This window comes from Lates calcarifer, linkage group LG6 (genome assembly GCF_001640805.2).
Source record: "Lates calcarifer isolate ASB-BC8 linkage group LG6, TLL_Latcal_v3, whole genome shotgun sequence".
NCBI classification, from domain to species: Eukaryota; Metazoa; Chordata; class Actinopteri; family Centropomidae; genus Lates; species Lates calcarifer.
In genome coordinates this window covers 17,497,697-17,520,866 of record NC_066838.1, presented here as the reverse complement: position 1 = coordinate 17,520,866, position 23,170 = coordinate 17,497,697, and the positions used below count along the sequence as shown (strand labels likewise).

The 23,170-nt window shown below is 38.7% G+C and overlaps 3 protein-coding genes across 7 annotated transcripts in view; 2 read left to right on the top strand and 1 right to left on the bottom strand.

Moving 5' to 3' along the window:
- slc12a5b (solute carrier family 12 member 5b) overlaps window positions 1-5,830 on the top strand; it is a 37,124-nt gene extending 31,294 nt beyond the window's left edge. Inside the window, exon 25 of one of the 2 annotated variants that reach the window (XM_051071296.1) lies at window positions 4,225-5,830. In XM_051071296.1, the coding sequence (XP_050927253.1) occupies window positions 4,225-5,523 (1,299 nt within the window). In that variant the 3' untranslated portion in view covers window positions 5,524-5,830. Of the gene's footprint in view, window positions 1-30; window positions 3,092-4,224 lie in introns of those variants that run through there. The other variant, XM_051071295.1, reaches the window with a different exon arrangement.
- A 606-nt stretch (window positions 5,831-6,436) lies between these two features.
- Window positions 6,437-14,349, top strand: LOC108889491 (RNA-binding protein 39). 2 transcript variants are annotated; one of them, XM_018685951.2, is made up of 15 exons: window positions 6,437-6,791; window positions 7,657-7,714; window positions 9,309-9,358; window positions 9,479-9,670; window positions 10,532-10,585; window positions 10,838-10,955; window positions 11,047-11,199; window positions 11,570-11,707; window positions 11,816-11,881; window positions 11,959-12,163; window positions 12,543-12,629; window positions 12,715-12,811; window positions 13,276-13,381; window positions 13,644-13,722; window positions 13,810-14,349. In XM_018685951.2, the coding sequence occupies exons 1-15, from the start codon at window positions 6,544-6,546 to the stop codon at window positions 13,908-13,910; spliced, it is 1,752 nt and encodes a 583-aa protein (XP_018541467.1). In that variant the 5' UTR covers window positions 6,437-6,543; the 3' UTR covers window positions 13,911-14,349. The 2 variants fall into 2 exon arrangements, with proteins under 2 accessions (XP_018541467.1, XP_018541468.1); XM_018685952.2 differs by having other exon boundaries at window positions 6,439-6,653.
- Window positions 14,350-14,754: 405 nt separating this feature from the next.
- LOC108889490 (embryonic polyadenylate-binding protein) lies at window positions 14,755-23,121 on the bottom strand. Of its 3 annotated transcripts, none has more exons than XM_018685948.2 (17): window positions 22,979-23,121; window positions 22,040-22,244; window positions 21,483-21,676; window positions 21,073-21,188; window positions 20,819-20,908; window positions 20,308-20,447; window positions 20,101-20,195; window positions 18,678-18,815; window positions 18,169-18,264; window positions 17,364-17,624; window positions 17,015-17,102; window positions 16,812-16,928; window positions 16,579-16,715; window positions 15,755-15,863; window positions 15,525-15,655; window positions 15,118-15,193; window positions 14,755-14,953 (listed from the first exon to the last, which is right to left on the bottom strand). In XM_018685948.2, exons 2-16 carry the CDS (start codon window positions 22,230-22,232, stop codon window positions 15,131-15,133), a joined length of 1,968 nt encoding a protein of 655 aa, XP_018541464.1. In that variant the 5' UTR covers window positions 22,233-22,244; window positions 22,979-23,121; the 3' UTR covers window positions 14,755-14,953; window positions 15,118-15,130. The 3 variants fall into 3 exon arrangements, with proteins under 3 accessions (XP_018541464.1, XP_018541462.1, XP_018541466.1); XM_018685946.2 differs by having other exon boundaries at window positions 22,983-23,120; XM_018685950.2 differs by lacking the exon at window positions 20,819-20,908 and having other exon boundaries at window positions 22,983-23,118.
- Between the last annotated feature and the right edge of the window lie 49 nt (window positions 23,122-23,170).

Genomic DNA, 23,170 nt, shown 5'->3' with positions numbered 1-23,170 from the left:
CAAGATTCTTTGACTGTGATTGTCCCTCAGACATGGAGTTCCTTGAGGTGCTCACTGAAGGTCTCAATCGGGTCCTCCTAGTGCGTGGAGGTGGACGTGAGGTCATCACCATCTACTCCTGAAGGGCTTTTCTGGTCTTTTGACAGCTCCAACATGAACTCTGCCCTCCCCTGCCTCTGTGTTGTTCCAGGAAAAATCCCCCTCATACATCCATCCAGTCACCACCACGTGTTGTGCTCAGACGTCAGTATTTACAGGTGACATCTACTGCTGTAGACCTAACTTATCTGTTACCTTCTAACCATTAGGGTACACAAAGAATTATGCAGTAGTCACATTTTCTGTTCCCGGTTTGTTAGCTGAAAACAGCAGGTGAGGTTATGGTTAGTTTTAAATTTAATTTAAAAAACAAGACTCCAAAAACTTAATATAACCTCAGAAAATGGAAAGTTTTCTTTAAATTCTTATTTTATTGGGATATACAGTACCAAGGCACATATAAATAATGTAATCATTGTAATCAGACTTAAAAGACCAATAGAATTAATAGGAAATACAGGGTTAGAAAATAAAATGTATTACAGGAAAACCAGGAAATGGAAGGGTTTCAAGCATTCCTTTCCCCTTTCTGATGTGTTTAATCATCATTCTGTCCTTTTGCATTTTTTCCTGGTGTAAAGGAGGAATATTTTTTCTCTATCATTTTTCTTATTTTATATTATTTAATATTGATATTATTTATGTATTTATTCACCTAGTCATGTCTGTCTTTGTCCTGGTCTTTTTGTGTATTTAATTGTATGTTTGAAAGTGAACAAGTTATAACATTAGAGAACTAGCAATTATATTAATTCATAGTAGGAAACAGTTGGATGAGGATCTTCCTCTGTTCTCATAGTTCACATATGTAAAACATTCACACTATCTAACTGTAGAGCTGAAAGGGCCGAGGTTGGTGCTCTGTGTCAATATGTACATAAATTCCCAAAAGACGAGTTGGATCAAATAGATTTATGTAACACCACCTGTGAAAGTGCAGGGCTGGTATGTGCAACCTGCAGTTTATGAACATCATGAGAACAATCATCTCATCACTGACCACTTTGATTTTTCTGTTTATTTATTGGCATCACTCTCTTGTTGCAGAGAGCTTGGCAGAAATTAAAATGAAAAGTGAATGATTAGATACAGATCGTCACGATCCCAGACCTGATTGTTTTATTATCCTTCATAGTCCTTCATCTCTAAACAAAAATTGTTAGTACCAAAGACATTTAATTGTGAAATTTAAGCAGATTTTAGACCAAGCATCTCTACTACTTTTCTAAAACAGTCAAATGTACTCAGCAGAACTAAATATTTTGGTGTTTTACACATCAGCTGTATGTCATAAATTCTATTCAAATAATGAATATTTTTTAATGGAATGGTTCAGATCAAAAGATTTACAAATGATTTGAAAAATGTTGTATTTTTTGCATGGTGAGTGCACATACACTTAGTTTCTCTCTTGCTGAGAGTTCAGTGAGAAAATTTAAACCATGTGTTTATATGCTAAATCTGTAGCTGTAGTTAGGAGAAAGTTAGCTTAGCTTAGTATAAAGACTGGAAACAGGGAAACAGGAGTCCTAATTATTTTTAAAGGTTAAAAACCTGGAAAAAAATCAGCTGCTGGCTGTAGCTTCATAATAAGAATGGTATCAGTTTTCTCATCTAACTCAAGGCAAGAAAACAAATTTCCCAAATGCTAGTGTAAAATGTATATTATTTGCATTTGCTACTATGCTAATACACACAATTTTAAAATGTGAAGAAATTTGCTGTGATGTTGACAAAGCAGATATATATAGACCCATAATAATAAATAATTATAGAGGAATCTCATGAGAAGCATATTAAACAGCTTTAGCATGGTTTATTATCCTGCAGAGTTCCCCTCAGTCATTTGTTTTAGTGTGTGTGTGTGTGTGTGTGTGTGTGTATGTATGTATGTATACAACAAATGTTTAGTTTCTATTTGTGTATGGTTTAGTAAAGTTTGATTCACTCACATGTACTGTTTTGTTATAGACATTCACACTTTTCAAAATCAACATTTTGTTGGATATAACCAGTAAAAGTCAGGTCAATCTATATTATCTTGCACCAGAATGTGTAGAGTTTATGATATCTATATTAAAACAAAGCATTTAGTTTTGTTATGATGGAAGTTACTATCCAAACATGTATGTATACAGACATATGGTTTTATTTCCCAGTCTTGCTTGGCCTATTAGAGCTGTGAAGTATTTTTTTTAGTAAATTCCACATCAGTTTCTAACAAAAAGAAAGTCTATAGCCTTCAGAATCTTTTCCAGAAAAGTATAAGACATGTAAGTATCTTGTATGTATGATAGTTTCCTGAAGATTTATTGTATACATGTATTGTTTTTAATCCTGTAGCGTACACAGAACGTCACCTAATCATACACACATCAACATGTCTCCTTTTTGGTAAATATCTGTACAGCTCCCCAGTGTTTCCCTTATAATTGTGAAAAGTGTGGGTGCTTATCATTAGCAACAACAAAAAATAAGATTTATATTTCTAAATCTGAATAGTTCTGCATTTACTTTTGATTTACAAAATGACGGCATAGTTCTGCAGACACATATATCAGTCACTGGTCTGCAGAAGTTTAGAGTCAGAAGAAGAAGAAGAAGCAGAAGTTTAGGTTTTTTAACTCCCTTAATCAGAGTTTGTGTGTAAAGGTTGTGGCTACATGCCTGTATGCTGTATGTGTATATGTGCGTGTGAACCTGGCAATATGGGCACACTTGTTAAAGTGAGGACAGTGTAATTGAATATAGATATCAGGTAAAGATGGGACATTTGTAAATAGATCTGTGATTTTAGGCTTAGAGATAACACGTGTATTGTGTGTGACAATACTGCTTTTATGGATATAAAATAGGCAGTTTGTATTGTCTTTAAATGGTAAACAAACTTTGTTTTATGTTCTATCATGTCCAATGCAGTTATGTACAAATGATGGTTTAAAGAAACCATTTTATGTCGGTACAACTTGCAATAAATTTAAATAATTTTAATACAACAGTAGCAGTTCAAGCATCTGTGTGTCATCTTTTCTTACAGTGTCTGCCTATAGGTTAATTGGTAACACTCCAATTTTACAGGTCCCATAGTTTCAAGTGAATTTCCTGAAAGCTTTCCTCAAAGAAATTCCTAAAGAAATTTGTTGTTATTTAGCTAAAAATTGCAAGGATATTTCCAAACGAGGCCAATGCAATTAAGTGCAAATTATAAACGTATACGGAGAGAGAGTTATTTGCTGAGTACCCACCATAGGATGGAACATAAACTTTAAGAAGATCAGACAGACAACTGTGATTATAATAATAATAATAATATAATAATAATATTATTATTCTGAAAAGGTTTCAGTCAAAGTGACTGATCTGAACTAAAAATGCTGAATTGCACTGATGGTGAAATGCATATTGAAGCACATATCACTGACTCCATTATATAAGAGACATAGTGTCCCAACATTATTGACTCAGAGGCCTGGTTGTAGCCTGTCAAACTTTCTTGCACAATGTGGACTAATGGATATCAGCCAGCCATAATCACCGCATGACATAAGCTTTAAAAAGAGATTCAGATAGCAACACAATCAATGTTACAGTACATATGAATTCTTGTAATGCCTGATTTTAATGTAAGGACCATATACTTTGTCAGAAGACACTTGTTTGTGGTAAATGCATTACTTGTGTTATTGTTCAAATCTGATGTCAAGTGCATAAAGTACAATAGGCCCATATACTTTATGAGACAGGCCATTATGAATTTATAGATACCATGTACATGCTGTATTGTACTGTTAAATGAGCACAAAAACGCTGATCTGCCAGAACTGTAACATGTCTTATTACAGTGATCAAAGTCCATGCAGCAGTATTTCTCTCTGAGGGGGCATTGCTTGTATTTGTTTGAGAGAGAGCGGGCTTGACCAATGCCTTTAACCTTATCTAAACAGAGATAATCCCGTCTGGAAAAGAAATGACTGTCATTTGCTCTAAAGAGCCGTCAGGATGAAGATGCAGCCGACCAGCCTTCGCGTTAAGTTACCTGCATTTGTGTTTGTTATTGAGGTGGTTATTGTTGCCCTGTATGCTGCCTTTGTCACCTATGATGAGCACACTGATGCCAGATTTCAGACCAACCAAACTAACCCCATGGACAATGCAGTGTACAAGGACTACCCTTTTTTTACAGACATCCAGGTCATGATATTCCTCGGCTTCGGATGCCTGCTGGCATTTTTCCGACTGTATGGCTTTGGGGGGATGGTTTTTAACTTCCTCACAGCTACTTTTGCCATCCAGTGGGCCATTCTGGTGCAGGGGTACTTCCAGTTCAACCATGATGGTAAGATACACCTTGGAGTGATCAACCTCATTAATGCAGAGTTTGCCTGTGCTGTGGTGTTGATATCTTTTGGAGCAGTGCTGGGGAAGACCAGTCCTTTGCAGCTGCTGGTCATGGCTCTGCTGGAAGTGCCAGTGTTTGCAGTCACAGAATGGGCCGTGCTGAAGTATCTGAGGATCAACGATGCAGGAGGATCTATTCTTATTCACCTCTTTGCCTGTTATTTTGGCTTGGGGGTCACTTTTGTGCTGTACAGGCCTCAACTAAATGAAGGCCATGCAAAGGAGAACACTAGCTACCAGTCTGACATCCTCTCTGTGATGGGGACCTTGTTTCTCTGGGTGTTCTGGCCCTCTTTCAACTCAGCATTGACCTTGAAAGGAGACGACCAGCACAGAGCCATCCTTCACACCTTCATCGGCCTCAGCGCGTCCACACTCACAGCCTTCGCTCTCTCTGCGATGCTGAACAAAAACGGTAAGCTCACCATGGCTGATGTTCAGAACGTCACCCTGGCTGGAGGTGTGACAGTCGGGGCATCTGTGGATATGATGATATCACCTGCGGCTGCGTACGCTCTGGGTATTATGGGATGCACTGCATGCATGCTGGGCTACAAGTACTTGAGCCCCTTCTTAGCACAGCGCTTTAGGATTCAGGATCAGTGTGGAATACATAACTTGCACGGTCTAACAGGACTTATATCCTGTACTGCAGGGATATGTGCTATACTGATGGCTAATGAGGATGTTTATGGCCCCAGTTTGTATGAAATCTTTACACACAGAGCACCAGTGGAAGGAGACCCTAAATTGCAAGATCTGCAGATGTTGATCCCCGGTTTACAGCCAGGTCTGGGGAGGACTGCCCAAGAACAGGCCCTCTTCCAGGTCGCAGCTGTGTTCTCCACTATAGGAGTGTCAGCACTGGGAGGCGTCCTCACAGGCTTTGTCTTAAAACTGCCATATCTCGCACCACCATCTGATGATTTCTGTTTCGATGATGAGCCGTTTTTTAATGTTCCTCCAGACTACGATGCACCACTTAAACTCACTGACACAAGTGCAACTGAGGATTCTGCTGCCTGACATGTAATTGCTAAGTGTTGTCAATGAATTTGACTGAAGATGAAAATGTACATAAACCTGTATTAAGGCGTCACTCAAAAGAGCACTATAGTGACTATTGATTTAATGTTTACATCTATTACATTGTACATAAGTTGCACTAAGGATCATAGATAATGGTGAAAAACAATGCAGTGACAATGGCCAACACTGTCTAATGCTATTTATTGTTCTACATGCAAACATTAAAAGAAAGTGAGTGATATCACTCTCCTGACCAACAAGTAACATGTTTGTGATATGAAATAAACTCTTTTTGAGCAATGTTCATTGTCTATGTCTACAATTAAAACAGTTTCAAAGTGTCAGCATCTAAATTTGAGCCCCTTGGGATGCAGTTATTCTAAAAAGGAAAAATAGCAAATAAACTTATGCAATATTAGTACTGACAAAAGAAACCTATATACTGCATAAAAAAGTTTAAAAAAAAAAACTAATAAATTACAAATGAAAGCAGAAATAGCGATGAAATATTAAAGTAAATATTAGTAAGTAAATAACATTTGAGTCAAAGAAGAAGAATATGTCCTTGTGAACAGTTTAAAGTTGAAAACTATAATTTTATAAATTAAAAATGAATGAGTGGTGCATACAATAAGGACACCTCGAAACAAATAACAAATAATAGAGATAAAATATTGACATAACATATTAATTAGTAACAAGAAATAGCAGGGAATTCTTGCTGCTGCCTGGTTATCAATGTACTGTGAATACGTTGACATTTCTTTTTAATATCCACTAGATGGCGAGACAGAGCCGTGAAATTGCATTTGTGCCCTCAGTAGTGTTTCACAGGTAAATCAGGGGAAGTTGTGTTTTTTCAAATACATCCATCGTGTCGCATGGTGATGCCTGTTTTAATAGTTGTTTTCGACGAGACGCTTGGTTCCAAAGTGTTAGGGCCTAAAATCATATAGTTTGCCTGTAGGGGTGGAGCGCATAAAGTATTTCTTAGCGCCAGTGGGGGGCAGCAATGTAATGCCAAATAAAACAGCTGCTTTAAAAACTTCACAGAAGAAGAAGACGGCGAAGAAGAAGAAGGAAGGAAAGCGTTGTGATACCAGGCCGCGACCTACGACAGAAAAAAGGTTACATAACCTCGCAATTTTTGATTTCATCTTAGCTTGCTGTGACCTACCGAGACGGAGACGTCGAGACGAGTCTCTTCAGCAGCACATTTTCTGCGATATTTTGACTTTGGCACGTCATTTCGACAATTTCAAACGGTAACGTCGATGTTTGCTAATGCAGCTAGCTCGCTGCCGCCATATTGGCCCTACACTGATAACTTAGCGCCTGTTTTAGTTAAGTAAACATAATTTGTTTTACTGTGAGAAATGAGGATCACATTCTTGCTGCACCGGTGTACATGTTTATTGTAATGAATGGCGTCAAATGTGGTGGTTAATGATCAACAGTAAGGTTACTTGAAATACGCTTACGTTGAGACGACGGATGTGGCTAGTTAGCATTTAGCTTCGTGTTCAGCGCAACGCATGTTTATCTTTCACGACGCCGTTCACCATTACACATATGTTGGTCTTTGAACTCTAATGAATCGGTGACCTTAAAATTGGTACGTTAGTCAAATATCATATAAGTTGATCACATACTAGGTGAAATTTGTGATACCGAAGGGAAATTGAACGTAGTTAGGAGATATTGTTATCGTTGCCATGTAACATATTTTAGGTAATGTTAAGCTAGTTCAGAGTTGCAACGATAAGGCGGTTAAGCGATTGGCAGAAAAATAATCGGTAGTTACTTACATTATAGATCAATTAATTTAAGTCAGTTCTTAAACATATGAAACATTGGCTGTTTTGGGCTCAAATTTGGATATTTCCTGCTTTTCTCCAGTAATATTAACTGTAAACTGAACATTGTGGGTATTTAGGCAGTTGGACGGACAAAATAGAATATCTGAAGAGGTCAGACTGGAGAAACTGGGTGGATATTTTTTTTTCATCATTACATAAACTACCCTGCTACGAAGTTAATTATTCAACTTCTTATTGTAATGTGATTGCTCACAGTAATACTGTTTCTTATAAGAATGTAAAGGTATTAACTGTTGCTCCATTTTCACAGGATCATCATGGCTGATGATTTTGACGTTGAGGCCATGCTGGAGGCTCCATTCAGAAAGGTGGGTTTAAGATCACAGAGATGAGGCCTGTTTGACTGTCATGATTTAATCTTGAGTCCTTTATATTTGCTACTGTGACAAAGTTTACTTGAATGTTGTGTGGTGTGTGATTGAGTATTTAAAACGCAATACAGAATTATAAATAAATCCACATCTATCTCTCTTTATAGACTTCCCTAATGATATCTCACCTCTACTCCCATGAATTCATCTTTGATTCCACTGTGAACTGTGAAAAAAAGGAAGGTAGTTATTGCGCATATACTGATGTACTGTGGTTCACCTTAGGACTAAAAGAGATTCAACCTAGAACATCCAATCCCTATTCGGTTGCAACAAGGTGAATGCCAATGGTTGATAAGCCCATCTTTACCTGTCCAGCAAAGGAGGCAGTATTCAGATTTACAATCTGCATGTCATCGCTGTCCCTGGATGTGCAGTCATTTACAGTTGGATTTAAACCTTTGTTGTGAAATGGACAACGAAAAGATGTCCTGCACCGCGTTGCTTGGAAATAGAAGGGATCGCTCTGTCACCTTTAAGTAAACTTTCACCAAAATGCTGCTCAGCAAGAATCATCATGTACAAAGTTGTTTAGTGATTGGTACTGAATTGTTTTTGTATCAAACTATAACTGTTCTTGTTTGAAAAGTTGTAGTTTGACAAGATTGCAGTTGTGGAGTTTCACTGTGCAAACACATTAACCATGTCACAATTTTATGGCTATAAACAGGTAACTAATTTTCTATTGTGTGTAAATATGAATACTGCCTCTTTGCCTTAGTCAACTGTAATGTGAATCAGCATCTTGATTTTGCATGCTACACAACACCACAGATATTGATATATTACTAGAATGACTGACTGTAAAATAGATACTTCTTTCTAGCATCATTGTATTATAAAGTGAGTTACTTTGCAGTAGTTGATAATTCCTTCTTAAGTCAAAAGGTTATGAGTATTACTTCATAATGCAGACTAAATATAATAGTGTAACACGTGGCTGAATTAATGGATTTTTTTTAAATTTATTTTTTAATTTATTCATTTATTTTCTTGGGCGTCAATATTACTAAGAAGTGTGAATCCCTGTTTGCTTCAGGGCAAGATGTGTGACAGAGGTGGCATCGAGCTCTTACAGTCCAAGAACGAAAATGGGTGAAGATCACTGGACTGACACCAACCACACAGGATCTCTTTTAGTGGCTGTGGGCCATACGTGGTCACATGTTTAGGCACAAATAGTGGCATTGGTACGACCTATTAAAAGGGGAATGGTGGAGATGACCTGACAATTGTCAAAGCTTCCTGATTTCAGCTAATATGTTGGACACTCTCCCTTATCTTTGCTTTGTTGCATTAAGTACTGAGCAGCCTTGTTTAGAAAAAAAAAGAAAAAAAAAACAGGAGTGGGATGGGAAGCTATTGGGGTGGTGAAAGGACACTGTCCAGACATGACAGTAGGAAGTTTGAAATATTATTATTAATTGAATATATTCTGCATTTTCTCTTGTCCCACCCCATCCCCTTTATCTTGACGACTTGAAATGTTTCATCTACGTCCTCATGATGTTCTTCTATCAACCTTGCTTAGGATGAGATCAAGTCCTCTCATGCAAACGGACATGACGACCAGAACAAGAAGTAAGTACTGAACATCTGGCCTATTTCACCAAACCACAGAAACCTGTCTATCATTTCAAATTGTTCACTTTGCACCATGCTAGCAGTGTTGTGATTTTGTGTCCCCCCCCCCCCCCCCAGGAAAAGGAGGAGCAGAAGCAAGAGCCGGAGCCCAGGCTCTAGGAAGAAAAGAAGCAAAAGCAGAGACAGAAAGAAGGGCAAGAAGAGGAGCCGTAGCCGAGAAAGAAAACGAAGCCGCAGCAGAGAGCGCCATCGCAGCCGCTCCAGGAGCAAGGAACGATCTGGGCGGTATAGAGCACGCAGGAGTCCTGTGTATGTAACCTTTTAAACTTGATGGTATATACACTTGGGCCATTTTATCAGGCACACTTGTAAAATCTATTGCAGTCCAATTAGACATTAGACATCTGAGCCATTCTTCAAATATTAATGCATTTCATGAACTGAAATGATAAAAATAGAATAAAAAGTAGATGGTATTTGTGGCATGTGCATAAGTTTGGCACCCTAGTAAGTCAGTACTTGGAAATACTCTGTGCTGTCTGGCAGCCAGTGACAGGAAACACTGCACAGACAGAAGGAAGAATGGATTCCATTAAATATCAGTTGTTTCTGGAGGCAGATGTCCTGCATTCAGTCAAGAAAGTGAAACTCTAGAGACCCTGGCGTCTACAACAGGACAGTGATCCAAAACAGACCTCAAAATCCACTAAGTAAACTCAAGCTGAAGCTTTTAGAACAGCTATCACTGTCCTGACCTGAACAGAATCTGTGGGTGGATCTTAAAACATGCTGTGTGTGCAAGACAGCCTAAAATATCTCAGAACTTGAAAGATCTTAAAGGAAGACTAGATGAAAATTAAATCAAGAATATAAAGTCTGTGTTTACTATTTCTCTCTTCAAAAATCTTAGTTTTTGATAATTAGCCCAAACTTTTACATACAGCAGTGTTGGATTAACATCTTTCCAAAAGCTTTAACAAATACTGGACATTACATGCCCCATAAAGGAAGAATGTGTGGCAAAGCTGTTAAAATGGATTGCTCTAGATTGTATCAGTGTATCTAATAAAGTGTCCAATGACTGTATTTATCTGGTGTGTTTGAGCATTGCATTTTCAATTTGAGAAAGAATGTTTTCAAATTTCTGCTTTCTTCTGTTTTCAATTTCAGCAAGAGACGTTCCAAAAGTCGGAGCCCCTTCAAAAAAGAAAAGAGTCCCATCAGGTAAGATGAATATTCATTTTGTTATAGCACCCCCACATTCAAAGATGTTCTCCCAGCTCACTCTTGAGATTTTTAGATCTATTTACAGATCTTTTAGTAAATTGAAGGACACAAGGGTGCTGATTTACTGCGCCACAAATCATAATTTTGTCCATTATTTATATAATAGCTTGTTTTAATGTCTACAGAGGCTTTTTTTAAATTGGGGGTTTTTGTTTGTTTGTTTGTTTTTGTTTTTTTTTGTCTTCTTAGGCAACCAATTGACAATCTAACACCCGAGGAGAGGGATGCCCGCACAGTTTTCTGTATGCAGCTTGCTGCGAGAATCAGAGCTCGAGACCTGGAGGATTTCTTCTCAGCTGTCGGAAAAGTCAGTTGGTTTTCAAGTTATTGTCATGTATGATCCAGCCAGTCTGCGTGTAGAAACGATCTTTTAAATCTCCACCGTTTCTCTTTTGTAGGTCAGAGATGTGAGAATGATCTCGGACAGAAACTCGAGGAGATCAAAGGGCATCGCATACATAGAGTTTGTGGAGGCCTCTTCTGTACCACTGGCAATTGGATTGACTGGCCAAAGGCTTTTAGGAGTTCCCATCATCGTCCAGGCCTCTCAGGTTGGTGTCTAGACTTTATGGTAACTTCATCTAAACATAGTGCATCTTATTTATTTTTATCTGATGTGACTGAATGTATTAATAGACAGCTCTATGCCTCAGCAGCAAAGAACTGACACTGACCAATCCTACTGACAGCACACTCACAATGATATGAAATGTTTGTAAAGAGCAAACAAAACAAAGTTAGAAATATAGTTTAGAGCTAAAAATGTTAAAAGTATCTTGTTTGCTAGTGCTCTCCAGCTAAACACATTTTTCAAAACTCTTTTAGCTCAGATTTGGGTTGGGACACATCAGGTATTTCTACATGGCTGTTCCTAATGTTTAATATTTAATTTACATAATTACGCTTTACATGCAATTACAGGCTGAGAAAAACAGAGCTGCAGCCGCTGCCAATAATCTACAGAAGGGCAGTTCAGGTCCAATGCGGCTGTATGTGGGCTCACTGCACTTCAACATCACTGAGGAAATGCTTCGAGGGATCTTTGAGCCTTTTGGAAAGGTCAGGAGCAAGTTTGATAATTAAATTAGATTTAAATATAATAGATTTTTTTACATTCTTGTGCAGATGCATTTGTTACCATTTTCTGCATCTGTTTTGTTTCCAAAGATCGAGGGAATCCAGCTCATGATGGACAGTGAGACCGGACGATCCAAAGGATATGGCTTCATATCTGTAAGTGAAGCCTTAGTCTTTAATGAAGAGAGCTGTAGTGTTTGTAGCTAATGTCTAACCACTTGGCCCTTTTGAAGTTCGCAGATGCAGAATGTGCAAAAAAGGCCTTGGAGCAGCTGAACGGTTTTGAGCTTGCTGGACGTCCAATGAAGGTGGGGCATGTTACAGAGCGCTCAGACTCATCGACAGCCAGTTCGTTCCTGGACAATGATGAGTTAGAGAGGACCGGCATCGACCTCGGCACTACAGGGCGTCTGCAGCTTATGGCTCGACTAGCAGAAGGTTCGTTATAACTTTTGTGTGTGTGCATAAGTTACTTATTTGGACTTTAAAGTTTTGGCATTTTTGATGTGGGGGAACATTACTTCACACATCTAACCAAATGTTCCTTAGCAGACATATCACATGACACAAGAGGAAATCATTCAATCTATTGAAATCAGACATGTTGTGTTGGTAGTTTGGCAAATATATATTAATAGATAATAATAGAATAATGTGTAGTACTTCACTTTTGATCTGCCATTTTTGAAAAATAATATGGGGCACATAAAGTAGAATTATATACATTTTCTTTTCTGTCAGTTATCATGAAGCAACCTTTAAATTTTAGTGTCTTAAATTTACAATTTCTCATTTCACTCTCCTCCTTCCTCCACAGGAACTGGTCTGAAGATTCCTCCTGCTGCTCAGCAAGCACTACAGATGACTGGGTCCATACCGTTTGGAAACATCGCTGCTCCGGCAGGTGAGGCTCTAAATGATGGAAAACATTATGTGAGTGTTTCAATTTTAGAAAATTCTGTGACAAATCATTAATCTTTTTGTTTCAGCTGTTCCAACTCCAGCTCCAAGCCAAGCTCTGAACCTCCCATCACAGCCACTGGCCACACACTGCCTCCAGCTGTCCAACCTGTTCAACCCACAAGCGTAAGAATATTATCTTCGGAGTTCACATTTTTAAAGTTTGTCTGTCTGATGCTCACTGAAGGAGTTTTTAGGGTCTATAATTATTCTTCCTGTCCACACTGACTGACTGTGAAGAAATCCCCTTTTTCAGTGAGTGATGCAGGACAAAAGTGAGTTAGTGCAGAAATGTATCATTATTTTTTTTTGTTACTGATCTGCTGCTGCAGCTCCACACTGTGTGGAAGCACAAAGACACTGCACAAGCCTCATTATCTTCAGCTGAGCTTAAGAAGTCATTTTACACCGTATGACAGCAGGATTATCCCCCTCTCTTTGCAGACAGGAGAAACCCTTTCAGTGTAAATATGGACATGTCAATATCGTTAACATCCTTGAAAATTTACCCGTTTGTTTAAGGAATACTAATAGTCTTTAATATTGAGCTTTAAAGGCCACAGGTTTTCTGATATTAATGTGTTTTCCAGGGAAAATGATCCCAGCTGGGCCTCTGAGATCCAAGATGACGTGATTGAGGAGTGCAACAAACATGGAGGAATTGTTCACATTTATGTCGATAAGAACTCAGCTCAAGTAAGTTACAGTATATAAAAACAAATTCCACATAATCCTTGTCTGTCTCCCAGTTCAAGTTTTTTGTCACATTAAATTTGCAACTAGTGTAATGTAATACCTTTTTACTGTACAGTAAAGACTACACAAACCTACAATTATACTTGCATTTGACATTTATCTCACACTTTTGTTACTTCTGAGCTGTACGTAACAATAAATCCTATTGATATAATCAATCAGCGAGACTTTTTATAATCTCCACCTTCCTTTGTTCACACAGGGTAATGTGTACGTGAAGTGTCCCTCAATACCAGCAGCGATGGCAACTGTAAATGCACTTCATGGACGCTGGTTTGCAGGTGTGTAATGAGGCCATTTGGTTTTGAATCATTAAATTGTCGAAACATTTTCCAGGTTTTAACTTTTTTTTTTTCTGTTCCTCCCAGGCAAGATGATAACAGCTGCTTACGTTCCTTTACCGACCTACCACAACCTTTTCCCTGATTCAGTAACAGCGAAGCAGCTTCTAATGCCAGCACGTCGATAGTCTGAGACATGTGCTTCTGTAAGGCAGTGTAAATACATTTGTTTGCATTCATGGAGATATCATTGAAACAGACACATTGAAATTAGTTGGCTGTGTGTAATAAAAGTTGCCTCAAGTTCACCATTGAAAATTAGGCTTTTTTTCTTTTTGAGTTGCTTTTCAAAATTTTTGTGGGTTTGTGTTGTAAACTACCACTGAGAAGTAATCTGCAGGTATCTATTGGTCTGTACGTTTTTAAATATTACTGTCTTATCTGCTTGTTTAAATCCACAGTTTTAGATTGAAAATAAATTGCAGAGTCAAAAATGTGTTGAGTTAATAGGCCTTAAATGCCAAAAATATATTAATGTCAACAATAATCCTTTGTAACTTTTTACAGCCATAATTTCATTTTTTTGTATGAAGGCTCCAAATAAACTTTGGCAAATTTGACAATTCATTTTATGGTTTTGTCTCCTTTTTGGGAGTTTGTTAATCCCAGGTTCAAATAAAAAATTACTTTGATTAAAAAGGACCTCATGTCTTTCTTTTTTTTTTTCCCAAAAAACTCAGTTCAAAATGACAAACCAATCTGAAATGTGTCTGCATGGTCAGACTATTAAACTATTAAAATAACATTTGGCTTGTTTGAGCCTCCCTTACTGCCAAATTTTTCTCATACCATACTAATGGGCATATTCTCCAGATATATTCATGCGTAAGTGTTTAACCGTATTTTACAGTTTTGCAACATACAAGACTTGAACAGGTTCGTTTGCCAAATGAACGCCTGAGTGGTGAGAAACTCCAGGTTTAATTAAGTACACCTTAAATTGCAGCATTGTCCTTTTGCGTTTAACAAATGACACTAGACAGGTTTAATGCATATACTGTCAACTTTATCTTCTAACAAAAGGTATAGCAACAACAAAATTTAACTTTACAAATTTCTTTACCCTCAATTTAATCCACATAGAACATTTCTCTTCTTTTTTTCCTTTCTTTTTTTTTCAAAATTTTACTCTTAGTAATTTTTTTTCCCTCCTCCAGAAAGTGGTTGACATCTGGAAAAAAATTGTATGGTTAAGTCTCTTCTGGTCACATTTAATCTCTGCAACTCTGCAACTTGGTATGGGACACAGCTGTGCACAACTCTCTCTGAACTGTCACAAGGGCTGTATTTTTGCTAAAGTCCTAGCCTAACAGAAGAAGAGAAGTTGTTGCTGACCTGAAAGGCCTCTTCACTTTTTAGGAGAGCATTCCTTCGCCTGGTGAGCTTGCAGGACAGCAATCGCTTCGTCCACCTGCTCAAGGGAGAGAAAGTGACGGTGGTAAATCTGTAACATCTGTCTTACTATCGACGTTGCTCCTTGGTGTGTATGTTAAATACAAAGCTACATTCAGGAGACAGCTTAGCTTAGCTAAGTTTAGCACAAAGACTAGAAATCTGGAAACAACAAACTACTTGCACCTATGAGGGGTTATGTGCTGGACTACTACCAGCGTCTTAGCAATTAGTCAAGATTTCAAAGGCACAAATGCCTCACCTTTGGGTTGTTTAAGATAAACAGTTATGCTGGTTATTGTGCAATAGTAAGACTTTAACCAACCATAAAAATATGACCATAATTATACCTTTGAGTGCAGAGACTCGGGCGACTCCAGCATGTGCAGCAGCTCGGAGTTGTCGATCTCGAGCAGCATCCCGGTGATTTTTCCAGCCAAGTTTGGGTGAAGGGCGTGGATCAGCGGGTACAATCGCTCACCTGTGTCACAGAAGAGAGAGGATCAGCAACCTCAATTCACAGGTTGCCCCAGTCTACGTTTGAACAATTTAAAAAAGGCAAAACTGAATGATGCCACACCAAGAAGCTGTTTCTGATCCATGAGTGGAGCTGCAGCCAACATCGAGGCAGTGAGCGGCTCTTGGCCTTTAATGTGTACTGGTGGCTCTGTCATTGGGGCAGGAACAACCTGAAGACATCATGTAATGACACCAATAGTAACATTAATATAATAATCATGACAATTTTGTCTTTTAAATTTTTCACTATGCGCTGCAAACTAAAAAAAATTATTGTACTTGGAGCCAATTCAAGGATCATTCTGTTAAGTTTGAATCTGTGTCTCATTTTCCCAGTTTCTGCCTCATAATGATGGTGTCTGAATTTTTCATTTTTACTCTAACATTCAGCCACGAAGCTGAATCCATCTCCAACACTCACGCTGCCCTTTTTCATCTCAAAAGAGCAACTGCACTGTGACTCATTATTATGCTGAAAATTCATGCATTTGTGCTCAGCACTGGGTTACACCAGTTCTTCATAAGTTAATTTCCCCATTTCATATTATGATGATACATGTGTGCACGTCAAAGCATGTGGGTGAGGTGGTGAACATTCCCGCTGCAGTGTCACTGTGATCCACTGATTCTACAGTTGGCGGCAATAACACGCAAAGGAAACTGCAAACTAGTCAAAATAAATGTGCAATTCATAATTCAGAATCAGCTTTGAAAATTATTTGAGACAGAGAGTAACAGACTGGTGAGTTTAACTGCAACTTCTGACAAGAAAAGACACACAGGGCACCTTTAACTTGAACTTAATCCCTTGTTTGGGTTTCACAGTCATTTTGGTCCTAGGTTTTTTATTAGAATTTGGAAATGGTGCAGTGCAGACGACAGTACCTGTAGTCTTGTCATGGTTGCAGGTACAGTAACGATATGCTGAGGGTTCCTCACTGCAGACGAGTACTTGTACTGGCTGCTTCTGGTCACACCAGGTATGTCCGTACGTCCTCCAACAGTCTGAGTCCCAATGTTATCTAAACAAAAACATTACACCTGTTACAAACTACCAGTCACGCAAAATGTTACATTTTAAGTTAAACTTATCCTGTTGTCTTAATTCAGGTTCTTACTGGTCTTCTGTGTAGAACTAACAATACGTGGAGCCTGGGTGGAAGCCTGTCTGACTGTAGCGATCGTTGATCCACGTCGAGGAACAGAATTACCAACATACTGGGTTGAGTAGGAGCCTAAAACGTGAAGACAATATTTATATATACACACACTGCATGTTGACCTATATACATGTGAACACAACACAACACTGTCCATTCACCCTGAAGCCTTGGCGGTTGTCCTGTCCAGCGAGGTGCTGGCCTCATGTTGCTGACAGCACTGTGGTTGTAGAAGGAGCGAGTAGGAGGCTACAAGAAAAGAATTTGTTTAAAACACATGGCATCAAATTGCAGGCCAATTTCTGCATCATAAATACAAGTCTCAAGTCTCAGCATTTAGAAATGACTGGAGGTGCACTAACTGATCACTCTCTAGTTGAACTTTAAATTAGGACCAAAGCAAGTGGTTCTTCCCAGGAAACGTTTTAACACTGATCAGGAGTGGCAGCACAATCAGCAACTCATTCATGTAACACTTCCTCCCCTTTGTCACCGGTAAAACATCCATACCTGTGGTACAGTCATGTAGTATCCACCCTGCTGGTACGAGTCAATGATCGGACTCGTCATGGTCCTCAGGGTTGCAAGTCTCTGCATGTACTTGTTGGTAAGGATCGCTTTGCGCTCCTCCCTCCGCTGAGCCAGAGCCACATACAGTGGTTTGGTCGCAACAATTCTCCCGTTCATCTCGGTTACTGCTTTTGTTGCTTCCTCAGGTGAAGAGAAACAGACAAAGCCGAAGCCCTTGCTTTGGGATCCGTCTGTCATCACCTACAGGAAACAAAGAAGCTGAAGTTCAGAGATGTTTCAAATACTTGACACTAAACCAACCAGTAAGGATCAAATTTGTGTGTCCTGAACTAAGTTAAATCATGCTTTCACAAAGTTATTTTTCCAAGGCTCCACACTTGCCTTTGATTTTGCCATTTCCATGGTGATTTGTGAATTTGTGCAAACACAGCCTCTGTTGTTTGATCAGTTGTCAAACATGGAAATGAGCCAGTACCAAATGGAAGCTCTATTTAGCCATATTTTTATACATTTTGTTCCAAACTGTGACTGTTTACATGGTACCAAATTATGTTGTGGGTATGGTTTGAGTAGTTTTTATAGAGCTATGGTGAATCTCTCCACTGTCAAAATAAGCAAATATCAACTTTTAACAGCCACCTTTCAAGAACACAGGCAGTTACGTCTTTTATATGTAAAGGACATTTTGTGTGCCTCACTACTTAGCATTTTATTGGGCACGCCTTTGATTGACACAGGTATCTATTCAAACACACACACACACACACACATCTCATAGCAATACCTTGGCACTGGTGATGGTACCATATGGGGCAAACTCCTTCCGAAGTCTCTCATCATCTATGCTGTCATCCAAGTTCTTCACATAGAGATTCACCCCCTGGATTGACGACAATATTTTGCATGGTAAGATGTTCTTTGATGGATATAGTGACTGCTTGTATTTATTTTTCTACAAAGCTCTTTGGAAAATTGCCACTGTACATGATCTTTGTTGTTTTAAAACTCTGACCCATACTTTATATTGCTCCAGTGTTTTAGGAATCCCCACATTAAAACTGCTACTCTTAAAAGACCTAGTGTGTTATCAGGGCATCACTGTAAAAGACTTGTAATCAACTGACCTTAACTTGTATATATATAAAAGAACAGTTGTGAACACTACTGAACTTTTAATTTCTTTCCAAATACTGAACACACCAACTCTGAAGAGGTAACTGCAAGACCACAAAATAAAAGTCATTGCAAAGTCTTCAAATGTCAGCCTACATGCATATTACAATGCAGCAGTACCTGGTAGCGCTGGATGCGGTCCTGTTTGATCTGGTCAAACTTGCGCTTCAGTTCTCCTTGACGTTCCAGGCGCTTCTGAGCCCGTCCTACATAGATGATTTTCCCATTGATCTCCTTTCCATTCATTTCATCAACTGCCTGGGAGAGGAGTACCAACATGTTAGCTTTACATTTACTTGTACAAAATGAGGTAGTTGACACATTTTGGAATGAGACTTTAAACAGCATTAAGTAAAATGTTTTGTATCAACACTGAATCAAATCATTCCTGGTTCCTTTTAGTAACAAGTCCATTTAAGATGGACATCTAACACACTTCTTTGACCTCTTTTAGCTCATCGTGTCTGGATTTCTAGCACACACTTGGGCTGAGTCAAACCACTATTATCAACATCCTCAAAAACCCTATTGCATCCTACCTGTCCGGCACAGTCGGCTGCAAGGAATCCCCCCTCCCCCCAGCTGTCCTTTGTGAGTCTAACAATGTTACAGGAGTCGATGCTAAATAAGTGGAGTACTCTTTTAAACACCAACACGGTTTGTTTCACTCCACAGATCAGCATGTCCCAGCTGCTGTACTATGACTACTACCTCTGTCTGTGACACATCCGGTTGACAAGATGCAGTTGGTGTGTGAGGATTATTTTATTATGCGGTCAATCCAGGTATCAGTGCAGAGCCACAGCTCTGCTGAAACTAACCTCACTCTTAGTTCAAAGTTCACACATGTTCAACCATTTATTTACAGTCCTCCTAATCCACCATTTAAGCCTAAATTGTCCTTTTTTCTCTGTTGTTGTACCTTTTCCAAACAAATTGCAGCATAAGTGAGCAGGACAAACTGTTGATGGATGTCTGTTTCTGATTTGGTAAAGCCACACAAAATAATTTTTTTTTTTTTATATATATTCACATTTCTTCCTGCTGTTCACTGTGTTGGTCATCACAGTGAATCATTTGTATCCTAAAGAATTTCAGAGCTGAAACTGTATGATAGTGGATATAAATATCTGCAGAGAGGTTCATGTTTCTGGATTTCAATAATCTTAAAGTCTGTTCCCAACTTAACTAAGACACAGTACAAAAAATTGTTAATTGTTTTTCTTTTAATGCCTGAAGCAACTCTAGTTAAGGATATAAATTGCAGCCTTGATGCAAATGTAGTATATTTGTCTTTCTGCCTCCTGGTGGCAAAAGTCAATGGCGGTTACTTTAAATCTTGAAACAACAATCAGAATTGTCTCGATTGTGTGTGAATGCAGTGATGTTATTTTACCACATTGTTCTTTGCCAGTACAAGGAAATAAAGCTAACTCAGCTGTAAAAGAAATCGTCAATGCTCCACGTCCAACCTGAAATGATAAGACTGCTAATGTTGGCGCACATCCAATCTCAGTGATCATAGAAACCTGGCACACATTACCTTCTGAGCATCCTCGTGGTTAGCATAGTTTACAAAGCCAAATCCTCGTGAACGCCCCCTCTCGTCCTTCATAACCCGCACACTGAGAGTCCTCCCTGAGAGTGAAATGTATGTAAATTCAGTACTTTACCACCAATTGTGGTAGTTTATCAAGGGAATGCCACTGACTGAGTAGGAACAACAAAAATAAAGATTGCAATTTCTTACCAAACGCGGCAAAGACTTCCTTGAGTTTCTCATCACTGTAATCTTCACCAAAGTTTTTGATGTAGACGTTGGTGAACTTCATAGCTTTGGTGCCAAATTCCACCTCTCTTTCCTTGCGAGACTTAAAGTGGCCAACAAAACTGCAGAGTCAAACCACAAACCACAGAACATAATGAAGGGACAAAATAAGTTAATTAGTAAAAAACTTGAACTTTTATGGAAATCTGTGTTTGGTTTCAGCACACAGCGTCAAAAACACCACTGGACAATCGCTGTGAATAGACATCAAGAACACAAAACAACTAACACACAGTCAAAATAAATAAATAAAATTGTTGACACAACATTTACGGGCAACTAAAAATATTCTGTTTCTCTTTCCATCATGAATGAAATAAATCAAAGGAATAAAACATATTTCTTTGTGCAACACTGTTGCTTGTTTCATTCTAAGATTACAATTCACTCAAAAGACAACAAACCTAGATATAGATCCTACATATTCACTGACCTACGCAGCAACAACTGACATTTTTCTCCCAGGATATCGGCCTTTGAGTTGACAATGCCAGATTCAAACTGACGTCTACCTGTCTTTCCACTGAGCAAAAAACACACAAGAAAAGGTCTGAGATGTCTGTCATCACCATTCACTGACAGTTTATATCCTTAACATTCATATATATTCTGCTCTACTCTTTGCCTCAACTTTTTTTTTTTTTTTAAACTAAAAACCAGTCAAATCAAAGTATTTAGTTCACTCACACTTTCCTATCATTCAGCAACATCCCATTCATGGTTTCAATGGCCCGGTTTGCAGCTTCCTGAGTCTCAAAGTGAACAAAGCCGTAGCCTTTGGATCCTTTGTCGTCACAAACAACCTACAAATAAATTACAGAGCTTCAGTTGCAACAAAGCATCTTGCGTTTGAAATAAAATATATAGTCTTTATATACGTGCTGGGTAATAATTCAGTGGTATCGCTTTTCAATCCTTAGTGGAATATCAGAATGACATGATCATCATCTTATTGTTAAAGTTCTGCTGTCCAAGTGAAAAAGTATAATTAAAGATATTTGTTTTACACATCATCAGTTTTGTTCATGTAATTCTGTGAATATATTGATCAACATAAGATGAACAGACGAACAACAACAGTCAAAAAGATTACTTACCTTGCAGGACAAAATATTGCCGAAGGCTGAGAAGGTATCATACAGCGCCTTGTTGTCAATAGACTCATCCATGTTCTTGATAAAGATGTTACCCACTCCAGACTTCCTGAGTCCTGGGTCACGCTGAGACCACATTATTCGGATTGGCCGACCCTTGATAACGTCATAGTTCATTGTATCCAGGGCACACTCCGCTAAAACAAAATTCAAAAAACATAAAAACATATTTATTGCCAAGAACATTAATCTGGTGGAACAGGAGACTGGCAGCATGAATGTGCAGCTGACAAATGTGTAGAAATTATGTGATTGCAGTCATGTCAACATGGACCAGAATCTCAAAGGAATGTTTCCTGAATCTTGCTGAATCCAATCCATGAAAAAATAAGGCTGGTCTGAGAGCAAAGGGAGGCCCTACCCATGAGTACATGTAGTATTTGAAGTTCCTAATAAAGTGCTCGGTGAGCGTATAGTGCCACCATAAAGTTCCTTCGTCCCAGTGACAAAACTGAATTAAGTTCTGACTTAAGGGGATTTGGCTAAAATGGCTACCGTACCATCCGCTGGTTGCTGGAAGTTTATGTAGGCATATCCCAGAGATCTGCGGGTGATGATGTCTCGGCACACACGGATTGACATGATGGGTCCAGCAGGAGAAAATTTCTGGTAGAGCATGGCCTCTGTAACATCAGGGTGCAGGTCCCCTACGTACAAAGAGGCAAGGGGATATGCTGGTCCACTGCTGTTCATCTTGGGTAACAGCTAGTTCAAGAAATAAGAAAAACAGCATTTTTATTTCAGACAGAATATAAAAAATACCTCTCAATATAATGAAAGACAATTAAACTGCACCACAGGGTGCATCCTTCAAAATTAATACATGGTTGAATCAACACATCTCTAAGACAGCACAGACAACACTTTATGGTATAACTCGAAATCATTACATCAGCGGAGAATTTACTGCAGGACTGTATTAGTAGACAGCATTAGTTAGAGCTAGGTATCCCTAATAAAATGGCAGCCGAGTGTATTTCTTAAATGACAGTATTGGACGAATGATTCGGCGTCTTCTGATTCACTCAAAGCTATGAAAGGGTTTTAGACATCCTCAATAAATCCACTTTCAGATCTGTGAGTATGAAACGCTTTTCTAACATAAACAATATGCCATCTAGACCACATCACGAAGTTAAACGCTGGCTTGAAAAGGTGCAGCAATCTAAAATATGCCTTACATAAATTGACATTAACCAAAGTTTCATCACCTAGTTTAATGTCGCTTAGACTTAATAAACATCATGCTGAGATAAGTAGGGTCAAAATTCAAAAAATATTAATTGGCTTGTTACCGAAAACACTAGAGAACTAGCTAAATTTGGCAGCTAAGATTATATCCTTTCTTTGCGCATTGCACAGTAGCAGATATATGCTACAGGGGAAACAGCTAAAGTTAATTTACATAAACCGATCAAAGTCGACTAAACAGAACTTACTTACAGCTTTTTTTTAAATAGCCAAGGCGTCGACTTTTTTAGTTTGATTGTTAGTGCAGCGGGTTCACTCTCCACATGGGCGGGAGGTGTTTTCGTTTAATTATGACCGTGGAACACCTGCAGCTCTCCTCCGCGCATCGTTATTCCAATTAAGACGTGAGAGGGCAGATTAATTTACGTGACACTCCGCGG

Coding starts and splice junctions, on each gene's coding strand:
- LOC108889490 (XM_018685948.2), bottom strand. CDS start 22,232: ATGAACAGCAGTGGACCAGCATATCCCCTTGCCTCTTTGTACGTAGGG. Junction 17,625..18,168: donor GTACCATCACCAGTGCCAAG/GTATTGCTATGA, acceptor TGTTTCCTGTAG/GTGATGACAGACGGATCCCA. Junction 15,864..16,578: donor CAACCATGACAAGACTACAG/GTACTGTCGTCT, acceptor TGATGTCTTCAG/GTTGTTCCTGCCCCAATGAC.
- LOC108889491 (XM_018685951.2), top strand. CDS start 6,544: ATGCCAAATAAAACAGCTGCTTTAAAAACTTCACAGAAGAAGAAGACG. Junction 9,359..9,478: donor CATGACGACCAGAACAAGAA/GTAAGTACTGAA, acceptor CCCCCCCCCCAG/GAAAAGGAGGAGCAGAAGCA. Junction 11,200..11,569: donor TCATCGTCCAGGCCTCTCAG/GTTGGTGTCTAG, acceptor ATGCAATTACAG/GCTGAGAAAAACAGAGCTGC.